Raw genomic sequence first — 22,419 nt, 5'->3', positions numbered from 1 at the left:
TATCACTTAAAAAAATTATTCTTTTTATTTTTCAAATGAATATCAATTGTTAACAAAGCTATTGCTTTAATGTCCTACTTGTCAATTTACAAAACAATTAATCAAAAAGTTTTTAATCTGTTGCATATTTATTGAATTCTGGAACCCAGAACTCCATTACATGAATGATCGGTTTTTGTAATCTTGTTGTAGCTATATGATCTGATTTGTGTATACACAAACAGCTGCGGCTGACAGCTGTCTGCTGCTATCCTGCAACCAAATAATTCATCTCAGCAGGTACAACAGTAATTTTTTTTAATGTTTCCCCTCCCCTCTACTTCAGAGACTATAAACAGTTCCAAGACAAATACCTTTTCATAATAAACAATACCATATTCCTTATCATCACACTTGACACATCGAAACTCAACCATCAAGTACATGAAATTAGAACTTCGTTTTTCACTCTAAAAAAAAAAAAAGATTTTTATGAAAAATAATGATCTTCAACAGTCCTTTAAAAGATCAGTAATACATCATTATTTCCAATTCAGTAATACATGACCTATCAAATACAACTTAAAATGTAGTAAATTTTTATTGCATTATTATAAACACACTGTTCTATACAGTACTGCTATTTTATTTTATATAGCACCATTGTTTTATAAAGTAGTGTCTACTATTCTCCTATAACTCCCTCCTCAAAGTCAATGACATTTCTGGTTTATTCTAGTTGGATTATATTATATAAAATCTTGGAAGGTATTTTATATACATTTTCATGAAAACTATTTTATTTCAGAAATAAAGATGTTTTGTACTTCTAATTTAAGCAAATAACTGTTTATCCTTAAACCATATGTCTAAGTATGTAAATTAAGTAAAGTATATAATTAAAAACAGAAGCTATTTGAGCTTCCCAGATACAACCTTTACAAGTTATTCACAATTCACAAATGGTCTTAAGATAACTGGCAATCATTTATACATTTTTATCAATATACTTTAAATATACTGGGAAATAGTTACTTTTCTCCAACATAAAAAAATATTGCATGTATAAATGTGTCCTCTTAAGGAAAAAGCAAACACTAGGACAATAATAAAGTGAAAATAAAGTCTAAAAGGGTGATAAGTCTTAACCCAGTTTTAAAAATGGTATTAAATCTGTATGTATAAAATCATAAAGGTTTAAAGAAGTCACTTAAATTGTTCAGCTTTATGAAGCATATAATAGTCTAATTATGGTAATGGCAATGCTCTCCTATCTTTTAAAGAAGGGAAGGTGAGTAAGGCTGGACAAAGTAAGCTGTGACACAGCTTCTTCTACACTCAAGGGTATCTAAGTTGAAGAACAGAAAAATGAAAACACTTTGATTTAACTATTTTAGGAATGTAACTATTATAAAAATTCAAAAAATAAATTTTTCTTTCAGTTTCAATATGAAAATGTATTATGAATAAATTTAGAAAAGATGCCCAGTTTATTCATACTGAATGTAAGTATTGTTAAACAAAACACTCATTTTTTTTAAATAAACAATAGTAGAATTTAACTTTTATAAGTGTTCATTGTAAATTAAAAATTTCTCTCTTTCAACCTGCTAAAAAAACATTCACAGAATATAAAATAAGTCAGTTATGCCCTGTGGTAATCACAGTAAATTAGGCATATCACAAAAATTGAAATTCCTCTCTCCTAATGTGATTAAAATAATTGTTCTCTCTATTTCCCAGACACAGAATGTTAGGCCAAACATGTAGTATGTCAGTGCAAATATATAAAAAAGAAAAGAAAATTTTGTTCTAACTTTCGGAGTTTCACGGAAGCCATCTTTTAATTAAACATATTTTGGGCCAGTAAACAAGATTAAAAAACAAACAAATTACTTTGAACCATGTAACTTTACAAAGGGTGCAGAGTGCCGTAGGTAGTACATAATACACACAGTATCTTAACCGGGGAGAATTACTAACAATGACTTAAGATTACTGAAATAAACAGGTAGCACTGGGTTGAAAGAATCCAATACTGAATTGAACATAAATATATGCTGCCAAATGGAGAAAGAGAACACCCAAAAGAGGCATCAAGTTTAACACAGGCTTCACTTGTATAATACTCAGTACACTAAGGATACCTTATACCTACTTCATGGTTTGAGAGAACATTAAAATTAAAGAAAAACAGGTATCTCAAATTTCCCAATTATTACCATAGAACTCACAACTACAGGTTATCCTCAATGCTCTCACATTTGTAAGTTATCTGTCAATAAACAATGCTTCTCAAAAAGTTTGACTTAGAGGGCTGCCTGGTGGCTCAGTCACTTAAGCTGAGGTCACCATCTCATGGTTCCTGGGATCAAGCCCCAGGTCGAACTCCATGCTGGCAGCACAGAGCATGCTTAGGATTCTATCTTCCTCTCTCTCTGCCCCTCCCCCATTCATGCACACATGCACATGCTCTCTCATAATAAGATAAAGTTAAAAAAAAAAACAAATTTTGAGTTAGAAATATGGAAAAAATATTTTGTAAGAAAACAAAATGCAAAAAACAAGGGATACAACCCACCTCATTTATCATTTCTATTTCTCTAAATGTCAATCTGTCCAGCCAGTCTACTTTCACCATGTGTCCTTGTCGATGAGCTTTGGTGAGCTGCAGAACAAATACAATGAAGAAAATTTTAACATAGATTTCACAGAAAGGAGAATAAAAATGGTAATGATCATCAACATAAGAGTGGGAAAAAGTGCAATAAGACATTAAAAAGGAAATAAATGGCATAAGAATTTCAAAGAAAGAAATGAAACTGTCTTTATCTGCACATGACATGATTATCTATGTAGAAAATAAAGAAAGATCAAAAAAACTCCAGGAACTAATAAGCAATTATATAGTAAAGTTGCATGATTCAAGGTTAATATATGAAAGTCAATCCCTTTCCTATATACCAATAGTAAGTCAAATTTGAAATTAAAAACACAGTATCATTTACATCAGCACCCCAAAAATGAGACTGGTGTAAATCGAACAAAACATGATCTACATGAAGAAACTTACAAAAATCTGTGGAACAAAATCCAAGAACTAAATAAATGGAGAGATATTCTGCTCATGGATAGGAAGGTTCAATACTGTAAAGATGTCAGTATCTCCCAACTTGATCTATAGAATCAATATAATCCCAGTCAAAATTACAGCAAGACATTTTGTAGATGTCAACTGATTCTAAAGTTTATATGGAGTGGCAAAAGACCAAGAATAGCCAACATAATACTGAAGAAGAACAAAATTGAAGGACTGACACTACCCAACTTCAAGATTAATATAAAGCTACAGTAATCAAGACAGTTTGGTTTTGGCAAAAGAATAGATGAATAAATCATGTAAGCAAAACCCAGAACCCAGAACTAGACTCCATAAAGACAGACATATGATCTTTGGCAAAGGAACAGGGACAACATAATGGAGCAAAGACAGTCTTCTCAACAAATGGTGATGGAACAAGTGGACATCTACATGCAAAAAAATGCATCTAGACACAGAACTTACACGCAAAAATTAAATTAGAATAGATTATACACCTAAATGCGAAATGCAAAATTAAAAACTTCCTAGGAGATAATACAGGAGAAAACTAGATGAACTTGGGTATGGAGGTGATTTTTTTTAAATGCAATACAAAGGCACAATCCATGAAAGAGATCACTGACAAGCTGGACTTCACTAAAATTAGAAAAACTTCTGCTCTGTGAAAGACACTGTTAAGAAAATGAGAAACTAAGCCACAGATTAGGAGAAAATATTTGCAAAAGACCTGATAAAGGACTGTTATGAAAAATATACAAAGAACTCCTAAAATTCAGTAAGAAAATAAGCAACTTAATTAAGAAAAATGTGCCAAAGAACCTTAACAGACAACTCATCAAAGAAAACACATAGATGGCAAATGATCAATATGTCATCAAGGAAATGCAAGTTAAAACAAGATACCACTTGGGGCACCTAGGTGGCTCAGTCCGTTGAGTGTCTGACTCTTGATTTCAGCTCACGTCATGATCTCAAAGTCATGAAAATGAGCCACCGAACCAGGCTCTGTGCTGGGCGTGGAGCCTGCTTGAGATTGTTGGTGCTCGTTCTCTTTAAAAAAAAGAAAGAAAGAAAGAAAGAAAAACAAAAAAAAAAACAAGATACCACTAAACACCTATTAGAATGGCCAAAATCTGTAAAACCCTACAACACCACATGCAGATAAAGAACAGGAAGAAATAGAACAGGAAGAAAATGCAGAAATGGAACAGGAAGTCTCATTCACTGCTGGAAATTGGTGGCTACACGGGGAATGTAAAATAGTACAGCCACTTTAGAAGACAGTGTGGCAGTTTCTTACAAATTAAACATAATCTGGAGCACTTGGGTGGCTCAGTTAAGGGTATGGCTCTTGATTTTGGCGCAGGTGATGATCTCATGGTTTATGAGTTCAAGCCCTGCATTGGGCGCTGCACTGATAGCATGAAGCTTGCTTGGGATTCTCTCTTTCCCTCTCTCTCTGCCTCACCCCTGCTCCCTCTCTCTCTCTCTCTCTCTCCAAATAAATAAACTTAAAAAAATAAAAAAATATACATACCCTTACCATAAAATCCAGGAAATGTACTCCTTGGTATTCACCCAAAGGAGTTGAAAATACGTCCACACAAAAGTCTGCATATGGATGTTTATAGCAGCTTAATTCATAATTGCTAATATTTAGAAGAACTAAAACGTCCTTCATAGATAAATAAATAAATGTGGTACATTCAGACAATGTAAAATTACTCAGTACTAACAAGAAAAGAGCTATCAAGCCATAAAAAGATGTGGAGGAACCTGAAGTGCACATTACTAAATGAGAAAGCCAACCTGAAAAAAACTACACAGCGTGCATACTATATGATTCCAACTATATGACATCTGAACAAGGTAAAACTATGGAGACAATAGAAAGATAACTGGTTGCTTCAGGTTTGCGAAGGAAGAGGAATCAATAGGTGGAACAGAGAACTTCTAGGCAGTGAGGCTACTATACAATACTATAATGATGGATAAAGGTCATTATACGTTTGTCCAAGTCCAGTGAATATACAACACCAGAAGTGAACCCTGTGGAAAACTATGAACTTTGGGTGATTATGATGTGTCAATACAGATTCATCAATTACCACTCGGTAGAGGATGCTGATAATGGGGGAGGCTACACAGATATGGGGGCAGAGGGTATATGGGAACTCTGTATCTTCCTATTAAAATCACGATGAACCTAATATTCTCTACAAAAATAAAATATTTAAAAAGTCTTTTAAAAAATGGATAGTAATGTCACCTTCGCATTTGACACGTTCCTATACATAACAGAAACCGTATACAACTATCAGGATAACAGATGGACTTGGCTAGAGACTAATCATCTACGATTTTTAGAGAAAAACAATTTTCAAACATTTTATTTAAAGGTCCATAATTTGCCAATCTAAACATGTTAAAAAATAATGAAGCCTTTCCTAAAAGTATCTCCATGTTCTACATTTCTTACATTTTCATTACAAAGAGACAGGTTTATAGTAAGAATAGTTTCTCGGGGCGCCTGGGTGACTCAGTTGGTTAGACAACACACTTCGGCTCAGGTCATGATCTCACAGTTTGTGGGTTCAAGCCCCACATCAGGCTCTGTGCTGACAGCTCAGAGACTGGAGACTGCTTCAGATTCTGCATCTCCCCCTCTCTCTACCCCTCCCCTGCTCATGGTCTGTGTCTGTCTCTCAATAATAAGTAAACGTTAAAAAAAATTTTTTTTTAAGAATAGTTTCTCGGGGCGCCTGGGTGGCGCAGTCGGTTAAGCGTCCGACTTCAGCCAGGTCACGATCTCGCGGTCCGTGAGTTCGAGCCCCGCGTCAAGCTCTGGGCTGCTGGCTCAGAGCCTGGAGTCTGTTTCCGATTCTGTGTCTCCCTCTCTCTCTGCCCCTCCCCCGTTCATGCTCTGTCTCTCTCTGTCCCCAAAAAAATAAACGTTGAAAAAAAAAAAATTAAAAAAAGAATAGTTTCTCAAATGAGAAATAAACTACCTTGTCTATTTCCTTCCTCTCAATCTAAAAAAACTATAAAGAATCATTTACACACAGTAAGGTATTTCTCTGAGGCCTATAATTTAATACTCCATGATTTCAGTGCATAGGTATGCATGTGTGTTTTAATTTTGAAAGGAAGTGATAAAAGAATTAATAATAAAAAAGAATTAGCAGTAAGAAAATAATTTCCAGGGAAACCTGGGTGGCTCAGTCGGTTAAGCGTCCAACTATATTCGGGTCATGATCTCACTGTTCATGGGTTCAAGGCCCACATCAGGCTCTGTGCTCACAGCTCAGAGCCTGGAGCCTGCTGCAGATTCCATGTCTCTCCCTCTCTCTGCTCCTCCCAGGCTTTTGCTCTGCTGTCTCTAACTCCAAAATAAACAAACATTTGGGGCACCTGGGTGGCTCTGTCAGTTAAGCATCCGACTTCGGCTCAGGTCACGATACTGCCGTTTATGAGTTCAAGCCCCGCAGTGAGCTCTGTGCTGATAGCTCAGAGCCTGGAACCTGCTTGGGATTCTGTCTCCCTCTTTCTCTCTGCCCCTTCCCCACTCAAGCTCTCTCTTTCTGTCAAAAATGAACATTTAAAAAATTAAAATTAACATTTTTTTAAAAAATTTTTTAAAAGAAAAAATAATTTCTACAGTTGCAGTTGGTAGAGTCCTCTGAAGGTCTTATACACATACCAATCTACCCTTGGTTTCAGAAATTAAATAATACACTGACACTTCAAATACACAGAGTATTCAAGACAATTTCCAAGGTCCTCAAAATGGAACAAGATTTTGTCTTATAAAGTGTAATTTAAACACAGCATTATTCATGTATCAAAACCCCTCTTTCATTTGAACAAATTCATAGCATAAAGCAAAACTGGGTGGCAAAGCCTTACATGGTACTCTACCAGTCATTTTCTTTCCTATTATGTATGTTATGATGGTATGCCTACAAGGAAGCCAAACACTTCCATCAATTATTATGTCTCAAGGAACTAAAAATTTTCACCATCAATATTCTTTATCTTCTTCAATTAAGGGATTCTTATCATGACTACATGGTCATACTGTTTCAGGAGTGAAAAAAAAGTAACTTCACACAAAAAGTTTGAGGATTATCGTAATATAAAAATATCAGATTAGCTTTCAAATTCCTTTTCACCTGAGGTTATCTCTAAATTAAAATGGATAAGGCAACATGAGTGCTTAGCACAGTTCCTCATACAAAGCAGGGACTAAGCATTTCATTGGCTCTAGTTGAAGATTAAACAAATATGATACCATCATGGAAAGAGACTAAGAATTAGTTACAAGAGAACCAAAAGAACACTGGGCAATATGACCTAAAGAGTACTAGACTAGGAGCCAGAGAACCTGGGTTATAATCCTATCCTAGCACTCCATTTTCCAACTTTTTTTTTTTTTTTTTTTTTTTTTTTGAGAGAAAGAGAGTGCGTGTATGCATGAGCAGGGGAGGAGAGGTGTAGGGAGAGAGAGAAACAGGAAGAGTGAGCAAGAATCTTAGGCAGGTTCCATGCTCAGCGCAGAGCCTGACATGGAGCTTGATTCCAAAACCCTGGGTGGAAATCAAGAGTTGGACCCTCAATCGACTAAGCCAACCAATGAGCCACTGAGGCGCCCCTCTAACTCGTCATTTTTTCCATGAAGTATACTTGATAAACAATGTTACATTAGTTTCAAGTGTACAACATAGTGATTCAACAGTTCTATACATTATGCTATGCTCACCACAAGCATAGCTACCAATCTGTAATGTTTGAACCCATATCTACAAGATGAAAGTATTAACTTCTATTCCTACTCCCAAAATTCAGAGATAATGGATGCAAAATACGACAGTTAATATTATTTCCTGTAGTCTATAAAGAATTATATTTGCACACACTTTGCAGCATGTTCCAAACTGGTTTTTAAAATTAATGAAAACATAAAGGGTCATATTAAATGCTTTGCTTTTATGAACAAAGTAACAGTAAAAACCAGTAATTAGAGTTTATATTCCTAGACATATATAGCAAGAAGGAAGAGGAAAATACCATTTATTCACACACCAAATTTTTGGCACTTTTTATAACCTAACCACACTATAAAATAAATAGTTCTGACCCCAATTTGCAGATGATTATCAACTACTACAGTAGAGCGGCAGAATGAGGAGTTAAAGCCCAGGTCTATATGATCCTGAAGTCCATGTTCCTTCCACCAGGTTTTGTTACCCACTCTAATATGCACTCTTAGTAAGACATTTATGTTCAACTAATTTTTGTAACTTATTAAATACTAATTTCATATTTATGTTATTGTGGTTGATTCTCCACTAGTTTCCTTTGAGGAAAGAATTAGCAATAGCAGGCTAAGTTTAGATGTGGGAGAATGTGGTGGGGCTCCTTCTTTCCCTTACTAAATCATCAGACAAATCATAAATTTTCTGGGGTCATTTTCATTAGTTCCAGAATTCATGTCTACTAATACATATTACTTCCTATATGGCATATTCCAAATGTCCCCATTTGAATAGTAAAGGTGACCATTCTCAAACTTATAACAAAGAATGTCAATGGTTAAGATGGTAGTACCATAAACTTGGTAAAGCACGAGGACAAGTTTAATTATCCTAAATTCACATTTTTGCATCTTTATTTGCAACACAGAAAATTTAGACATAAAGAAATGTAAATGTCCAACTTAAACTATTAAGTAAATTATGATACATGTACACTATGGAATACTATGTACCCTGACATGGAAAAATCACTGTTTCCATTGAATGCAAAAGTGACTGCCAAAAGAGAGATACCACTTATACTATGACTGCTTACCAGTTTGTCTCCTGCATCAGACTCTGAAATTGCAAGAAATTCTATATTCTATAAAACTAATTCTGTTTGAATTAGTTTTATAATTTCTGCAGAATTAGAAAGTTGCCATTTAAAATGTCTACTAGCCATCTGCACTATTTACCTATTACTACGTAACAAAGCACTCAGTTTAAGGCACTGAGTACCTTAAAACAATATTCAGTTTTTTATTTCTGATACTTCAAGAGGTCAAGAAGCCATCTTCTTGTGAGACACCTAGATTTTTTTTTTTTCTATTGGCCTACCAGTGTCTCAACAGTCTACTGTCATATTGGTGGGTGGAACTAGAATGTTCATGATAGCTTGCTTCACTCACATGTTTAATACATTTGTGGGAAAAAGTGCATTCAACTGGGAAACCAGGATGAGTGGGCCTCTCTCTTTCTGCATCTACTCTCAGTGCTTTTCCCTCTCCAGGTAGTCTTTCAATATAGTCAGTACAATAGGATACCAAGACTTCTCACATATAGCTCCCTGTCCCAAAAGTGAAAAACAGAAGCTTATCAAACTATCTTAAGGTTTAGGCCTGGAAGAGACATAGCATCACTTCAGCAGGACTGTATCAGTTAAAATGAGTCACAGCACTAATGCAGATCCCAATGTGGAACAGAAGGGTAGAAGTATCAGGAGGCATCACTGAGGGTGTTTTTTAGAGACTAGTTAGCACAGCACTTACTGGAAAGCCCACGCGTACAATATAGTTGATTGCTCAATTGCAAAAGAGCAGTGGGAGAGACTCTGCAGAAGGCAGTCAACTCTTACCTAGATTTGAAGCAATAGGCAAAGTCTAGAAATAGTTATCACAATTCCTAAGTCCTGTTTTCCTCTCCAAAATGATCTCCTACAACTTACACACTATACTCCAGTCACCCCTTTTGTTCTTCAAACTTTTATAAAGGCATTTTACTTTGAAGACTCAACATGGATGAAATGATTAAATATTAGAGGAAAAAAATTTTACAAGTTTTATAAAATTTTATAAAATTGTAAAGCACTATGCACAATATAAGCAACTATCATAATTAGACCATAATCTACGTCATTTCATTTCTTATAGGTGCTGATAACAATGGAGACAAACTTGGATGATTTTCAGCAGTCCAAAGCTGCTGGTTGTCTCCAGTCTGGGAACTTTCACAGTAACTAAAAAACAAAAATGAACTTTAACAGGAGCATCTGGGTGGCACAGTCCATTAAGCATCCAGCTCTTGACTTTGTCTCAGGTCATGATCTCACGGTTCCTAAGTCTGAGCTCCACATTGAGCTCCACATCGACCCCGCAATGTGCCCTGCATCAGGCTATGCACTGACAGCGCAAAGCCTACTTGGAATTCTTTCTCTCTCTCTCTCTCTCTCTCTCTCTCTCTCACACACACACACACACACACACAAAATAAATAAACTTTTAAAAAAATGAACTTAAACTTATATTTCATTTTGGGTCTGAAATGTCAGTGACCTAGATCTTTCAAAGGAGCAAATCTGCATTCTGTTAAATAGCAGGATAAAACCAGTACAGTCTGTTTCAAATTGCTTGTAAAGAAATAATCCTCACTAGGGTGCCCATCCTAGGAAGGAGATAGGTCAACAAATCAATGAAAGTGTCATTTTCACTTTTTAAGGAACACAGGTTTCTACAGAGAAACTTAGAAAACACAGAGAATTCAGAGAGAAACCCACTGTCATAGAAGTAATAGCAAAATTACTAGCTCTAACTTCTCCAAAATTACAGCAATGGATTTTAAAGTCTATTTAAATTAAAAAAAAAAAAAAAATCTGTAAGAAGCAAGTAACAACATGCCTAAGAAACTGCCTGGAGGACTAACCAACCATGTATTATCAGATGTAATGAGAAGGCAGAAACAAGGTCTCAGATTAGTAGGTGTTCAATACAAGTACTAAGAACAGAACTAAAAGTAGGCCAATTTGCTGCCCTGCATATGAACTATGAACAGTTGGGAAAACAAATGCCAAATCTGACAGTCATCCCTGGGAATACCGACTTTGTGATCACAACTCACCGTTCATCTCTCCTTATCTGTTTTACTAGATATATTTCTATCTGCTCTATTAGACTATAAGCTTCCTGAGTGCTAAAACTATGAGGGTTGATAGAACCTAGCACTTAATGAATATATCTGTTGAAAAGTCTTCTAATGTAAAAGGGTGATAGATGGAAAACAAATGTTTGAATACTTCAGAATTCTGCTTCAGACTTGTGGGGAGTAGATGGGAAACACGGTATCAGGGAAAGGGGTAACACTCCAAAGGAAACTGAAGAGAAGAATGATTCATGCCATTGGGTCACTTTTCCGTAGTATGTATTTATTTATTTATTTATTTATTTATTTATTTATTTTTTAATATATGAAATTTATTGTCAAATTGGTTTCCATACAACACCCAGTGCTCATCCCAAAAGGTGCCCTTCTCAATACCCATCACCCACCCTCTCCTCCCTCCCACCCCCCATCAACCCTCAGTTTGTTCTCAGTTTTTAACACTCTCTTATGCTTTGGCTCTCTCCCACTCTAACCTCTTTTTTTTTTTTTTTTTTTTTCTTTTTTCCTCCCCCTCCCCCATGGGTTCCCGCCAAGTCTCTCAGGATCCACATAAGAGTGAAACCATATGGTATCTGTCTTTCTCTGTATGGCTTATTTCACTTAGCATCACACTCTCCAGTTCATCCACGTTGCTACAAAAGGCCATATTTCATTTTTTCTCATTGCCACGTAGTATTCCATTGTGTATATAAACCACAATTTCTTTATCCATTCATCAGTTGATGGACATTTAGGCTCTTTCCATAATTTGGCTATTGTTGAGAGTGCTGCTATGAACATTGGGGTACAAGTGCCCCTATGCATCAGTACTCCTGTATCCCTTGGATAAATTCCCAGCAGTGCTATTGCTGGGTCATAGGGTAGGTCTATTTTTAATTTTCTGAGGAACCTCCACACTGCTTTCCAGAGCGGCTGCACCAATTTGCATTCCCACCAACAGTGCAAGAGGGTTCCCGTTTCTCCACATCCTCGCCAGCATCTATAGTCTCCTGATTTGTTCATTTTGGCCACTCTGACTGGCGTGAGGTGATACCTGAGTGTGGTTTTGATTTGTATTTCCCTGATAAGGAGCGACGCTGAACATCTTTTCATGTGCCTGTTGGCCATCCGGATGTCTTCTTTAGAGAAGTGTCTATTCATGTTTTCTGCCCATTTCTTCACTGGGTTATTTGTTTTTCGGGTGTGGAGTTTGGTGAGCTCTTTATAGATTTTGGATACTAGCCCTTTGTCTGATATGTCATTTGCAAATATCTTTTCCCATTCCGTTGGTTGCCTTTTAGTTTTGTTGGTTGTTTCCTTTGCTGTGCAGAAGCTTTTTATCTTCATAAGGTCCCAGTAATTCACTTTTGCTTTTAGTTCCCTTGCCTTTGGGGATGTGTTGAGTAAGAGATTGCTACGGCTGAGGTCAGAGAGGTCTTTTCCTGCTTTCTCCTCTAAGGTTTTGATGGTTTCCTGTCTCACATTCAGGTCCTTTATCCATTTTGAGTTTATTTTTGTGAATGGTGTGAGAAAGTGGTCTAGTTTCAACCTTCTGCATGTTGCTGTCCAGTTCTCCCAGCACCATTTGTTAAAAAGGCTGTCTTTTTTCCATTGGATGTTCTTTCCTGCTTTGTCAAAGATGAGTTGGCCATACGTTTGTGGGTCTAGTTCTGGGGTTTCTATTCTAGTCCATTGGTCTATGTGTCTGTTTTTGTGCCAATACCATGCTGTCTTGGTGATGACAGCTTTGTAGTAGAGGCTAAAGTCTGGGATTGTGATGCCTCCTGCTTTGGTCTTCTTCTTCAAAATTCCTTTGGCTATTCGGGGCCTTTTGTCGTTCCATATGAATTTTAGGATTGCTTGTTCTAGTTTCGAGAAGAATGCTGGTGCAATTTTGATTGGGATTGCATTGAATGTGTAGATAGCTTTGGGTAGTATTGACATTTTGACAATATTTATTTTTCCTATCCATGAGCAGGGAATGTCTTTCCATTTCTTTAAATCTTCTTCAATTTCCTTCATAAGCTTTCTATAGTTTTCAGCATACAGATCCTTTACATCTTTGGTTAGATTTATTCCTACCGTACTATTTATTGAAAGGGCAGGCCTACGCCTGCCGACTCCATCTTGTTCTGTGTCCTTCACCTTGACCACGCCTCCTCTCCTTGAGTAACCTCCCACTCACCCGTTCAAACTTCCAGATCAAAACACGCCCCGGCGACCTGCGTTACAGGACTCCGACCCTTCCCCAGCCAATCTGCTGAGGCCACAGCCATTACCTCACCAACTGCCCCTAGACCCCAATAAAACCTTTGTGCTTTTGAAACTCGCACTCTCTCTCCCCGGTATCTCACTGCTGCGTTGGTGCAGGTAAGGGATTGAGCTCGAGCTAGCTCGAATAAAGGCTCTTTTGCTTTTGCATGGGACTCGGTTCCCTGGTGGTTTTTGGGGATCATGAATTCTGGCCATAACATTTATATACTCTCAACATAAATATATAGTACTTGATTGCTATTGTAAGTTACAAACTTCCATTAGGTCCTCTGCTCTGGAGGGAAGCACAGAATATTGAACAACAGAAGCAAGTTCCTGCCCTCATAGAACTTAAGGGTAGGAAGGGGTGAGTCAATCATATGGTAAATGTCTATATGTGTATCAACAAATTGACACACTGATGTAAAAGTACTGAACAGGGTGCTGTGACACAAAATAATAGGTAGTCTTAAGAAGGCTTCTCAAGCACCTAACATTTAAGCAGGCACTTCAAACATAAAGGAATCAGCCAAACAAAAAGAATGAAACCTCCAGGGCAGAGGAAATGGCTGTTAGCATCAAAATAAGCTTGATATGCTCAGGTATTAAAGAAACAGGAGGAAGGTAGTCCTCAGTGAACATTTAATTAAATAAATCAAGTTATCTTTAAGGTGGAGGGTAGAAAGATCTATATATACATAAGACGCTTACTGGGAATCTGCTTTCTTGAGGTTCATCAATATCTAGATTTTTCCTTATAGTAGATACTACACGTAAAGCCTAAAGAGGGAAAGGAAAGAATAAGGACTAAAAAGCAATGTTTATTTCAAGTCCGCCCAGGAATCTGTGAGGACAAGGAGGAAGAGACTCACTCACAAGGAAAATGGAGAGAAAGAATTTCTGCTTTACAAATATTCCTTGGCCAATTTCTTCCATATTCATACACCTACTTTATCTTTACAAAAGACATCAATCAACATGTATTTATCAAACAATATCAGATACATGGCTTAAGTTCACAAGTGCCATGAAAGGGGATTACTTTAATTTTTAATATGATAGGCAAAGATAGGATAAAATAGGCAGAGAGGGAAAGGTTAGGACCTGAGGTCCCTGGGTGGGGGAAAAACGCACGTTTTAAAACAATGCTGGGAGCTTTGGATCTAGAGCAAAATCCCTCAGACATAAAGTTCCTCCTGAGAATGTGACAGACACCACTTACCCCTCCCCTTTGCCCCCCTCTTGCTCCCCACCTCAGGCTTCTCTATGACAAAAGACCTGACTAAAAATAAGTAGACCATAAATGACCCACAAGGAACAGTATGGCCACAGACCACCCCTCATACAACAAAAACCCAATTAAAAAGGAATGACTAGGCATTTAGTGTTACCAAGCCAATAAGGATAGAGTCTGAGAAGGAACAAGGGGAAAGGAAAGAGGCCAACAAAAACCTTATAAAACATGAGAAGGAAAGCTGGTAAAAGCAAGTAAGAAGAGCCAGCAAGATGTCTGAGGCCAGATACTCCCCTTGCATGCTTCTGGCTTCTGCAATCTTGCTTGCCTCTTGCATCAGCGAGCAGCCAGGAACCAGAAGCTTGACTATACTAGTCCCACCCAACCTGGAAGCACATATGTATAAAAGATTAGTAAAACCCAAAATGGAGGCTCAGCCCTTGGAAGTGATCCCACTGGCCAGCACAGGTGAGAAATAAACAGTCTTTTCTGATTCCCGAGTGCTTGTAGCTGGTCTCTTCCTGGGCTCCGAGTATTTGGAACAAATACAAAGTCCCTTGCCTATAGTCTCAGGCATTCATTTTCAGATGCCCCCTCTCTGTAAAGAGAGGTTCATACTATTCCTCCTTTCTGATCTCATACTTTAATAAACTTTTGCATGCAGCTAATTTTATTGTGTGTCCATCTCTTCATTCTTCGAAGTGGCGAGACAATACAACCTGGGTGCTGAGGTAAAAAATCCTGCAACATTAGAGATGACATGATTGCATAAAGAGTTTAGTATGTAGCTGGGAAACAAGATGAACACCTAAGACAGAATATAACTGATAAAATAAAAGAATTCAGAGATGTACACCAAACTTTAATCCTGATTTTAAGCACCCACATATACCTTATGACTATGTCTGATAACATGGAAATATAGTATATGAGCAAATCAAATTAGCAATCTAAAAATGACTCAGAACAATCCTTTTTTATTTTCAAGCCAACAGAAAATTTAAAGTGGATAATGGCTTTACAACAGCACAGATTCACAAACATTTTGAATATTCAACCATAGAGGACTGCTGAAATTCATTATGGCATATCCATCCACAGCATGCAAATTCCTGTAGTCTTTAAAAATCATGTTGTAGAGGTGATGAGGAAGCATGGGGCAAGCTGAGGGCAAGGTGCAGGCTAACAGCACCTTCCCTCCCAGGTGGGACAGTATGATATTTCTTGGACATTCATGGCTACCCAAAAATGGGAAAGGACAAAAAACAAATGGTTAAACTCATAAGAGTCTCCATCAGTTTACCAGAAAAAGGCAATCCCATCCATCATAGCCTAAAGTCCAGGAACTCCCTACTGTCTCAATGTTAATGCTTTGCTAGAGGGAAAAACAACCTTAGCTTGACCACAGTTAGGCCTCCAGTAAGTCTTTAGCATGTCAAAGTCTCTTTGGAAACCCCCTCTCCCCCAACACCATAAAATGGTCACCACCACCCCCACAAACCCGCCCTCCCCCCGCCACACTTACAGTGTAGCTCTTCCTGCCAATGGGTGCTATCCCCATGGTTTAATAAAATCACCTTTTTTCACCAAAGACATCTTCAAGAATTTTCTTGGTCATTGGCTCTGGACCCCACAAACCCCACCATCACCCCAAACTTCATTAGAGGGGTGCCTGAGTAGTCCAATCAGTTAAGTATCCGACTCTTGTTTTCACTCAGATAATGATCTTGTGGTTCTTGAATTCAGGCCCCACATCAGGATTTGCGTGGACAGTGTGGAGCCTGCTTGGGATTCTCTCTCTCCCTCTCTCTCTCTGCCCCTCCTGCATGCACTCTCTCTCTCTCTCTCTCAAAATAAATATATAACTTAAAAAAACATTTTTTTTTTAAATCATGTTGTAGAAGGGCACCTGGGTGGCTAAGTCGATTGAACCTCTGACTCTTAATTGTCAGCACAGGTAATGATCTCACAGTTCGTTGAATTCAAGCCCCATACTGGACTCTGTGCTGACAGTGTGGAACCTGCTTGGTATTCTCTCTCTCCCTCTCTCTCTGCCCCTCCCCTGCTCAGGCTCTCCTTCTCAAAATAAATAAACTTAAAAAAAAAAAAATCATGTGGTAGAAGTCTCTTAAATGACCTGGAACAATTTTTAAAAAACACATTAAGTGCAAGAATGGGACTCAATTAAACACACAGACAATATGATCCCAATTTAATAAAAATCACAGGGGTGCCTGGGTGGCTCAGTTGGTAAGCGTCTGACTTCAGCTCAGGTCATGATCTCACGGTTCGTGAGTTCAAGCCCTGCATCAGACTCTGTGCTGACAGCTCAGAGCCTGGAGCCTGCTTCAGATTCTGTGTCTCCCTCTCTCTCTGCCCCTCCCCTGCTTGTGCTCTGTATCTCTCTCTCTCTCAAAAAATAAATAAACATTAAAAAAAATTTTTTTAAGACCTAGCAGAATAATTTAATTTGATCACCTAAAATAGAAACCAGGCATTAACATAATTGTTCTCTCTCAAATTAGTTCTTCCAAAAGCCTTTCAACTAGGTCCAAGTAAAGAACTGTGTAAATTAAAAACTACTATTTTTCAATATGTAGTTTACTAAAAAGCCCTATGTAGAGAAATTTATAGGTTTTATGTATCAAACCTTACTCATGTCAAGAAACTTTACGAGGACTCTTAGAAATAAATGAATTTCCCACCCCCCAAAAAACAGGAGCTATATGATAGATGATGCCTGGGCCAGATACACATATGCTCTCTAGGGGATATAAGGGGGAAAAAATGGTGAAGTTGTGTTTTTTCCCCTGCCACTGGAATATTAAACAAATGAAAAAACCTACTCTGCTCCGTCACTACACAGAAAACTTTCAGATTCACAGAACCTATGTGAAAAGATCAAAATTTCTGTCTTGAAACAGTTATGAGAATATTGACCAATAAAAGTGCTTGCTACTACCAGACACAAGACTATTTTTCTCCTGCATGATTATATAAATGGTGTTTAATTCAACTATCTTGTATCTTCTTCCTCTTAATTCCCTCAACGTAAAGGCCAAAATATAACTCTTTCAACTCTAACAATTCCCTGAGCCTAGATTGGAACTGAGCTAAATTAATAAATATTCATTGAACAGAATACCATTATAGGCCAGCTAATGCATTCACATGATGCATCATGGCTCATAAATTTCTATTGTTAAAACATACAATTCTTCCATAAACATAAGACGATGCGTCCTACCTGTATCAAATCAAATACAAACCATATAGTAATTTATAATTCAAGACCAAATACAGTTGTATATATGAATTCATGTGAACTACTGAGATTAAAAAAGCAGCTGTGTATGTGTGTTAGAGACTCAGCACACACACTTATGTATTTTTTCTTAGGAAGCAAAAGTTTCTTCTATCTTCCTGATTAACGAAATCTTAGCTACAAATCTTCAATTTTACTTTGAAATTTTACATGTAAATCTTATTTAGGAAGAGTAGCTTTTGCATCATAAAAGTTTCATTTGGTTAAATTTCTCAGAGATTAATCTACTCTTAAAAGCATGTTACTTCCTATTTTTCTGGCAGAAACTATCGCTGTAAAGACAGACAACAGATTTATAGAACATCAATCAATATTCTTTTAGGGCTCAATCTTACGCTGACAAAAACTAATTTAGTCTACTTGCTACCCTTGCTTCCAAGACAAATCTAAAAGCTTTGACAGTCTCAGACAACAGTAAGCAAACCAAAGTGATTGATAAAGAAGATTCTACCATATAGCATTAGATTCTACCATATATACCATCTACCAAATTTAGAAGAGATTCCCAAATCTTCCTTTTATGACAAAAAAGAACAGCAACACAGAATCAAATCATATAAGGTATGTTTATAAAAGTTACACGTATTATTTATATAAAAACCTGTACTTAAGAGGTATTTTTGATGATGTCAGTGGTGACACTGAAAATGTTTCATAGCCTTGAGTAATTTCAGCAGCTGTCATCATAATTCTGTTTATTACTGTCATTTACAAAAGATCTAAGGAAGGAAATAAGCCAAAGTGAGATGCTTCTGCCTAACTGAAATTTTATAGCAGGATTCTGTTTTTTCATTTTTAAAGTAAGAAATTTTTCCATTAACACTTCTGACCACTGTTTTCCTTCCCCAAAATGTAAACATTTAAAAATAGGAGTTTTTTGGCTTTGCTGGTTTCTTGTCACTAAAGTACATTATTATAATTTTTTTAATGTTTATTTTTGAAAGAGACAGAGACAGAGATTTCCCTGCCCCTCCCCCACAGAATCTGAAGCAAGCCCCTGGCTCTGAGCTGTCAGCACAGAGCCAGAAGCGGGGCTGGAACTGCGAACCCTGGGATCATGACCTGAGCCAAAGTCAGATGCTTAACCGACTGAGCCACCCAGGTGCCCCTAAAGTACATTATTACAGACAAAATACGTAAATGGGGTTCTCATTTTTTTTGAGAGCATTACAATACTTCATTACATAGTAATGTATTCATTACTATGTGGTCAAGTTTGAATTGTTTGTTTTTCATTGTGATGATGATGATAACAATCACAATAATAAGGGCATTTTTATGATTTCTATAAAAACAGAGAGAATGGAGTCTAACTGACCACTTTTTATCAATGAAAAACATCTACAAATGCAGAAATAGCTGGTTATGCAATGAACTGTGAGAGCTAAAAATCAGGGGTTTTGACTGCCATTCTTCCTACCTAGTTATAATGTATCTCATTACTATTTAAATCTTCCATCAGTTTTGATAGTTCTATTAATTTTGAAAGCATAAAATAAAAGGCAATGTCTTCATTTTTCAAACCATCTCCATGGATAATTCCATGTTTCTCATGTCTCTAAAATCTAACCAGAGAATACCATTATGCAAGTACACATTTAAATCATCAATTTGATAATCTGTCCTCAAATCTGTAACAAGAAATGATGTCCAGCCTATCACAAACTCCTTTCTTAAATCATATTTCTAAAACCCCAAACATTTCCCAATCTCAGTTTTCCAAAATAGCTCTTCTGTTCTCTACATTCATCTAACGGTAACAGCAGATAAGCAAGTAACATTGGGTTTGAGTTCCAATTTCAATAATGTGAAGACTAAGAAAAACTGAAAATCCTCCCACAACAAACAGCTAAAACATATGAAGTAACAGTAAAATAGGTATAACAACTTAGAAAGGTAAGTCTCGTAAGAGATGAGTTTCCAATCTACAATTACAATCCAATGAAAGCTAAAATCAATAATCATAGCAAACTGGAATAAACCTGTCTGAAATTCAGGTAGTATGTTATTGAAAATAAAACAACTGGGGAGCCTGGGTGGCGCAGTCGGTTAAGCGTCCGACTTCAGCCAGGTCACGATCTCACGGTCCATGAGTTCGAGCCCCGCGTCAGGCTCTGGGCTGATGGCTCAGAGCCTGGAGCCTGTTTCCGATTCTGTGTCTCCCTCTCTCTCTGCCCCTCCCGCGTTCATGCTCTGTCTCTGTCCCCAAAAAAATAAATAAACGTTGAAAAAAAAAATTGAAAATAAAACAACTATTTCAAAATATAACAATATAAAAACATTAAACATAAATCAAGAAATCACACAAAAAAAGAATAATACATTATTTATCACAAACATACGTATGCCTTAATATTAGGTAGAGTGATTCTTCCCCCTTTATTCCCCTTTTTCAAACTCAAGTGGTTTCATAATCTGGATCCACAAAACGTGCTAAGATCAGTATGACCATGATAGTAAAATTAGAGCAATAAAGTCAAAGAAAGGAAAGTTATAGGCAATTCTTACTTATAAATATAGATGCAAAACTTCAGCATAAAATTAGCAAAATGAATCAAGGAATTTAAAAAAACCGTATCATGATGAAACAGGATTTATTCTAAGAATGCAAGAACAGTTTAACACAGAATACCTATTAGTGTAATCCATTACATTATTGAGTGTTATCAAGGGTCCCCAAAATCAGTAGACAAATTCACAGGACTCAGAGGCAGCTGTAATCACAGCTAAGATGTATTATAGCAACACAGTAAGAATATACAGCTAGATGGTTCAGTAAGGGAAACAGAAAAGTCAGAGTCTGGAAAACTCCATACACAGGCTTCCTATACCTTCCTTCCCCTGCCCAAAAAGAAACATACTTGGGTATGCTTCTTTCTCTAGCAAGGAAAATGCAGCCTAAGAAAGCCCACTGAGACTGAGATTAGAAGTTTTTATAGAGGGCTAGTCACACAGGCATTCTCTGCTATCACCTACCAAAGTTCTAGACTCCTAGGAAGAAAGCAGGTGTTCACCATCAATCACAATGTACAAACAGCCTAGGCACAGTTATATATCTATACCAGCTAGGTAATGTTTCAGAAGCCAAGTTCTCAAACATCAGCCAAGGGCCAACATTGCAGGCAGGACCTCATAAAAATAGCAGCCCTCAGGCCTTCTACACTAACTGCTTTGAAAAAAACATTTGGTAAAAGGATCCCAAAAATTTTTTGGTAAGTTTCAACACTCATGCATCGCATAAAGCTTTGGTAATGTAAAAGAGGACCTTCTTAACCTGATTTTTAAAAAATATATGAGGAAGTGGTAACCAACATCTTATCAAACGGTTAAATGTAAGAAGCATTTTCACTAAAGTCGGGAAGGAACACAAGGATGCCTCTACTACTGTTTCTGTTAGGCACTATACCAGAGCTTCATGTACCAGTCATACAAGAAAAACATAAATGAAAGAAATTAAAACTTTTTAAGATGATTATCACATAGAAAAGTCAAAAGAACTATCAGACAAACTATTAGAAACAATGAGTTCAGAATTGTTGCTGAACATAAGGTCAATAAACAGTAATCAATGTTATTCCAAATTCCTTTTTACCAATCTAAAACTACACTCCTTAGAAAATATATACAATAGCAACAAAAACTACCTGAAATTTAGAAATAAATGGAACAGAAAATGTATGGATGTTAATCTTTGAAATCCAACAACTTCACTCCTAGATTTCTATAGTAAAGAAATCACTTGTGGGCAATAAGTGACATTCACTTTAGCCCTATTAATACAAAAAGCTGAAATTGTTGGGAGAACAAATAAACTGATTTATTCATCCAATGGAATACTACACAGGAGTTTAAATGAAAGAACTCAAGCTACATATATTGACATGGATAAATTTCAAAAACAGCATTAAGCTTAAAAAAGCAAATTACAAACAAAAAAAACGAGGGAAGTTTTAACAAGTATCTGTGTTTTTTTTCATCCTTTTTTAAAACACTGTGACACAAGGCAAATGTTGAATGTTCAATCTTAACAATGAATACATGGGTGTCCATTACAGTATTATTTTTATTTGAATTGTTTTAAAATAAAAATTAAAAACATAACTGTACACATACGTAATTTTAAAACCCAGGCATTTAACCTGGCAGGGCTGGGAAAACTGAATTAATCTACAGTCTGTGAGTGCCTTCTACTACCTCTTCTCACCACTCTTAGGGTTCAATTACCACTTTACTTACTTTGCTAACTCCCTTAGGCTAAAGAACATTTTGATGAAGAAGATAAAACTCAACTAATTCAATTAGGTTGTCTCACATAGACCTACTTCAAAAGTGCTTTTAGTGCCTTCAAAACAAAACAATATTTATATTTTAAATATATTTTAAATATAGATTTATTTAAATATATTTTTATTTATATATTTATTAAAATATATTTTAAATATAAATATTGTTATCTTTAGGGACTTTTTCTTCAAAACAATTCCTGTCATAAATCCTTCTTATGCCCAGCCCAAATCACCTCTTGAGAATCACTGATTCTCTGGGGCTGTCTTCCTTTTTAGATTCTCAAATCGCCAGAATGTCTTGCCCTTCT

The 22,419-nt window shown here is 36.6% G+C and overlaps 1 protein-coding gene across 1 annotated transcript in view; it reads right to left on the bottom strand.

Moving 5' to 3' along the window:
• The window catches only part of PIK3C3 (phosphatidylinositol 3-kinase catalytic subunit type 3), a 148,095-nt gene that overhangs the window by 100,208 nt on the left and 25,468 nt on the right, over window positions 1-22,419 (bottom strand). Inside the window, exons 5-6 of the mRNA XM_045459425.1 lie at window positions 2,561-2,647; window positions 354-449 (exon numbers count right to left, since the gene is read on the bottom strand). Coding sequence (XP_045315381.1) covers window positions 354-449; window positions 2,561-2,647 — 183 coding nt within the window. The remainder of the gene's footprint in view (window positions 1-353; window positions 450-2,560; window positions 2,648-22,419) is intronic.

This window comes from Leopardus geoffroyi, chromosome D3 (genome assembly GCF_018350155.1).
Source record: "Leopardus geoffroyi isolate Oge1 chromosome D3, O.geoffroyi_Oge1_pat1.0, whole genome shotgun sequence".
Lineage (NCBI taxonomy): Eukaryota > Metazoa > Chordata > Mammalia > Carnivora > Felidae > Leopardus > Leopardus geoffroyi.
The sequence above is the reverse complement of the archived record's forward strand: the minus strand, read 5'-3'. Positions and strand labels throughout refer to the sequence as shown.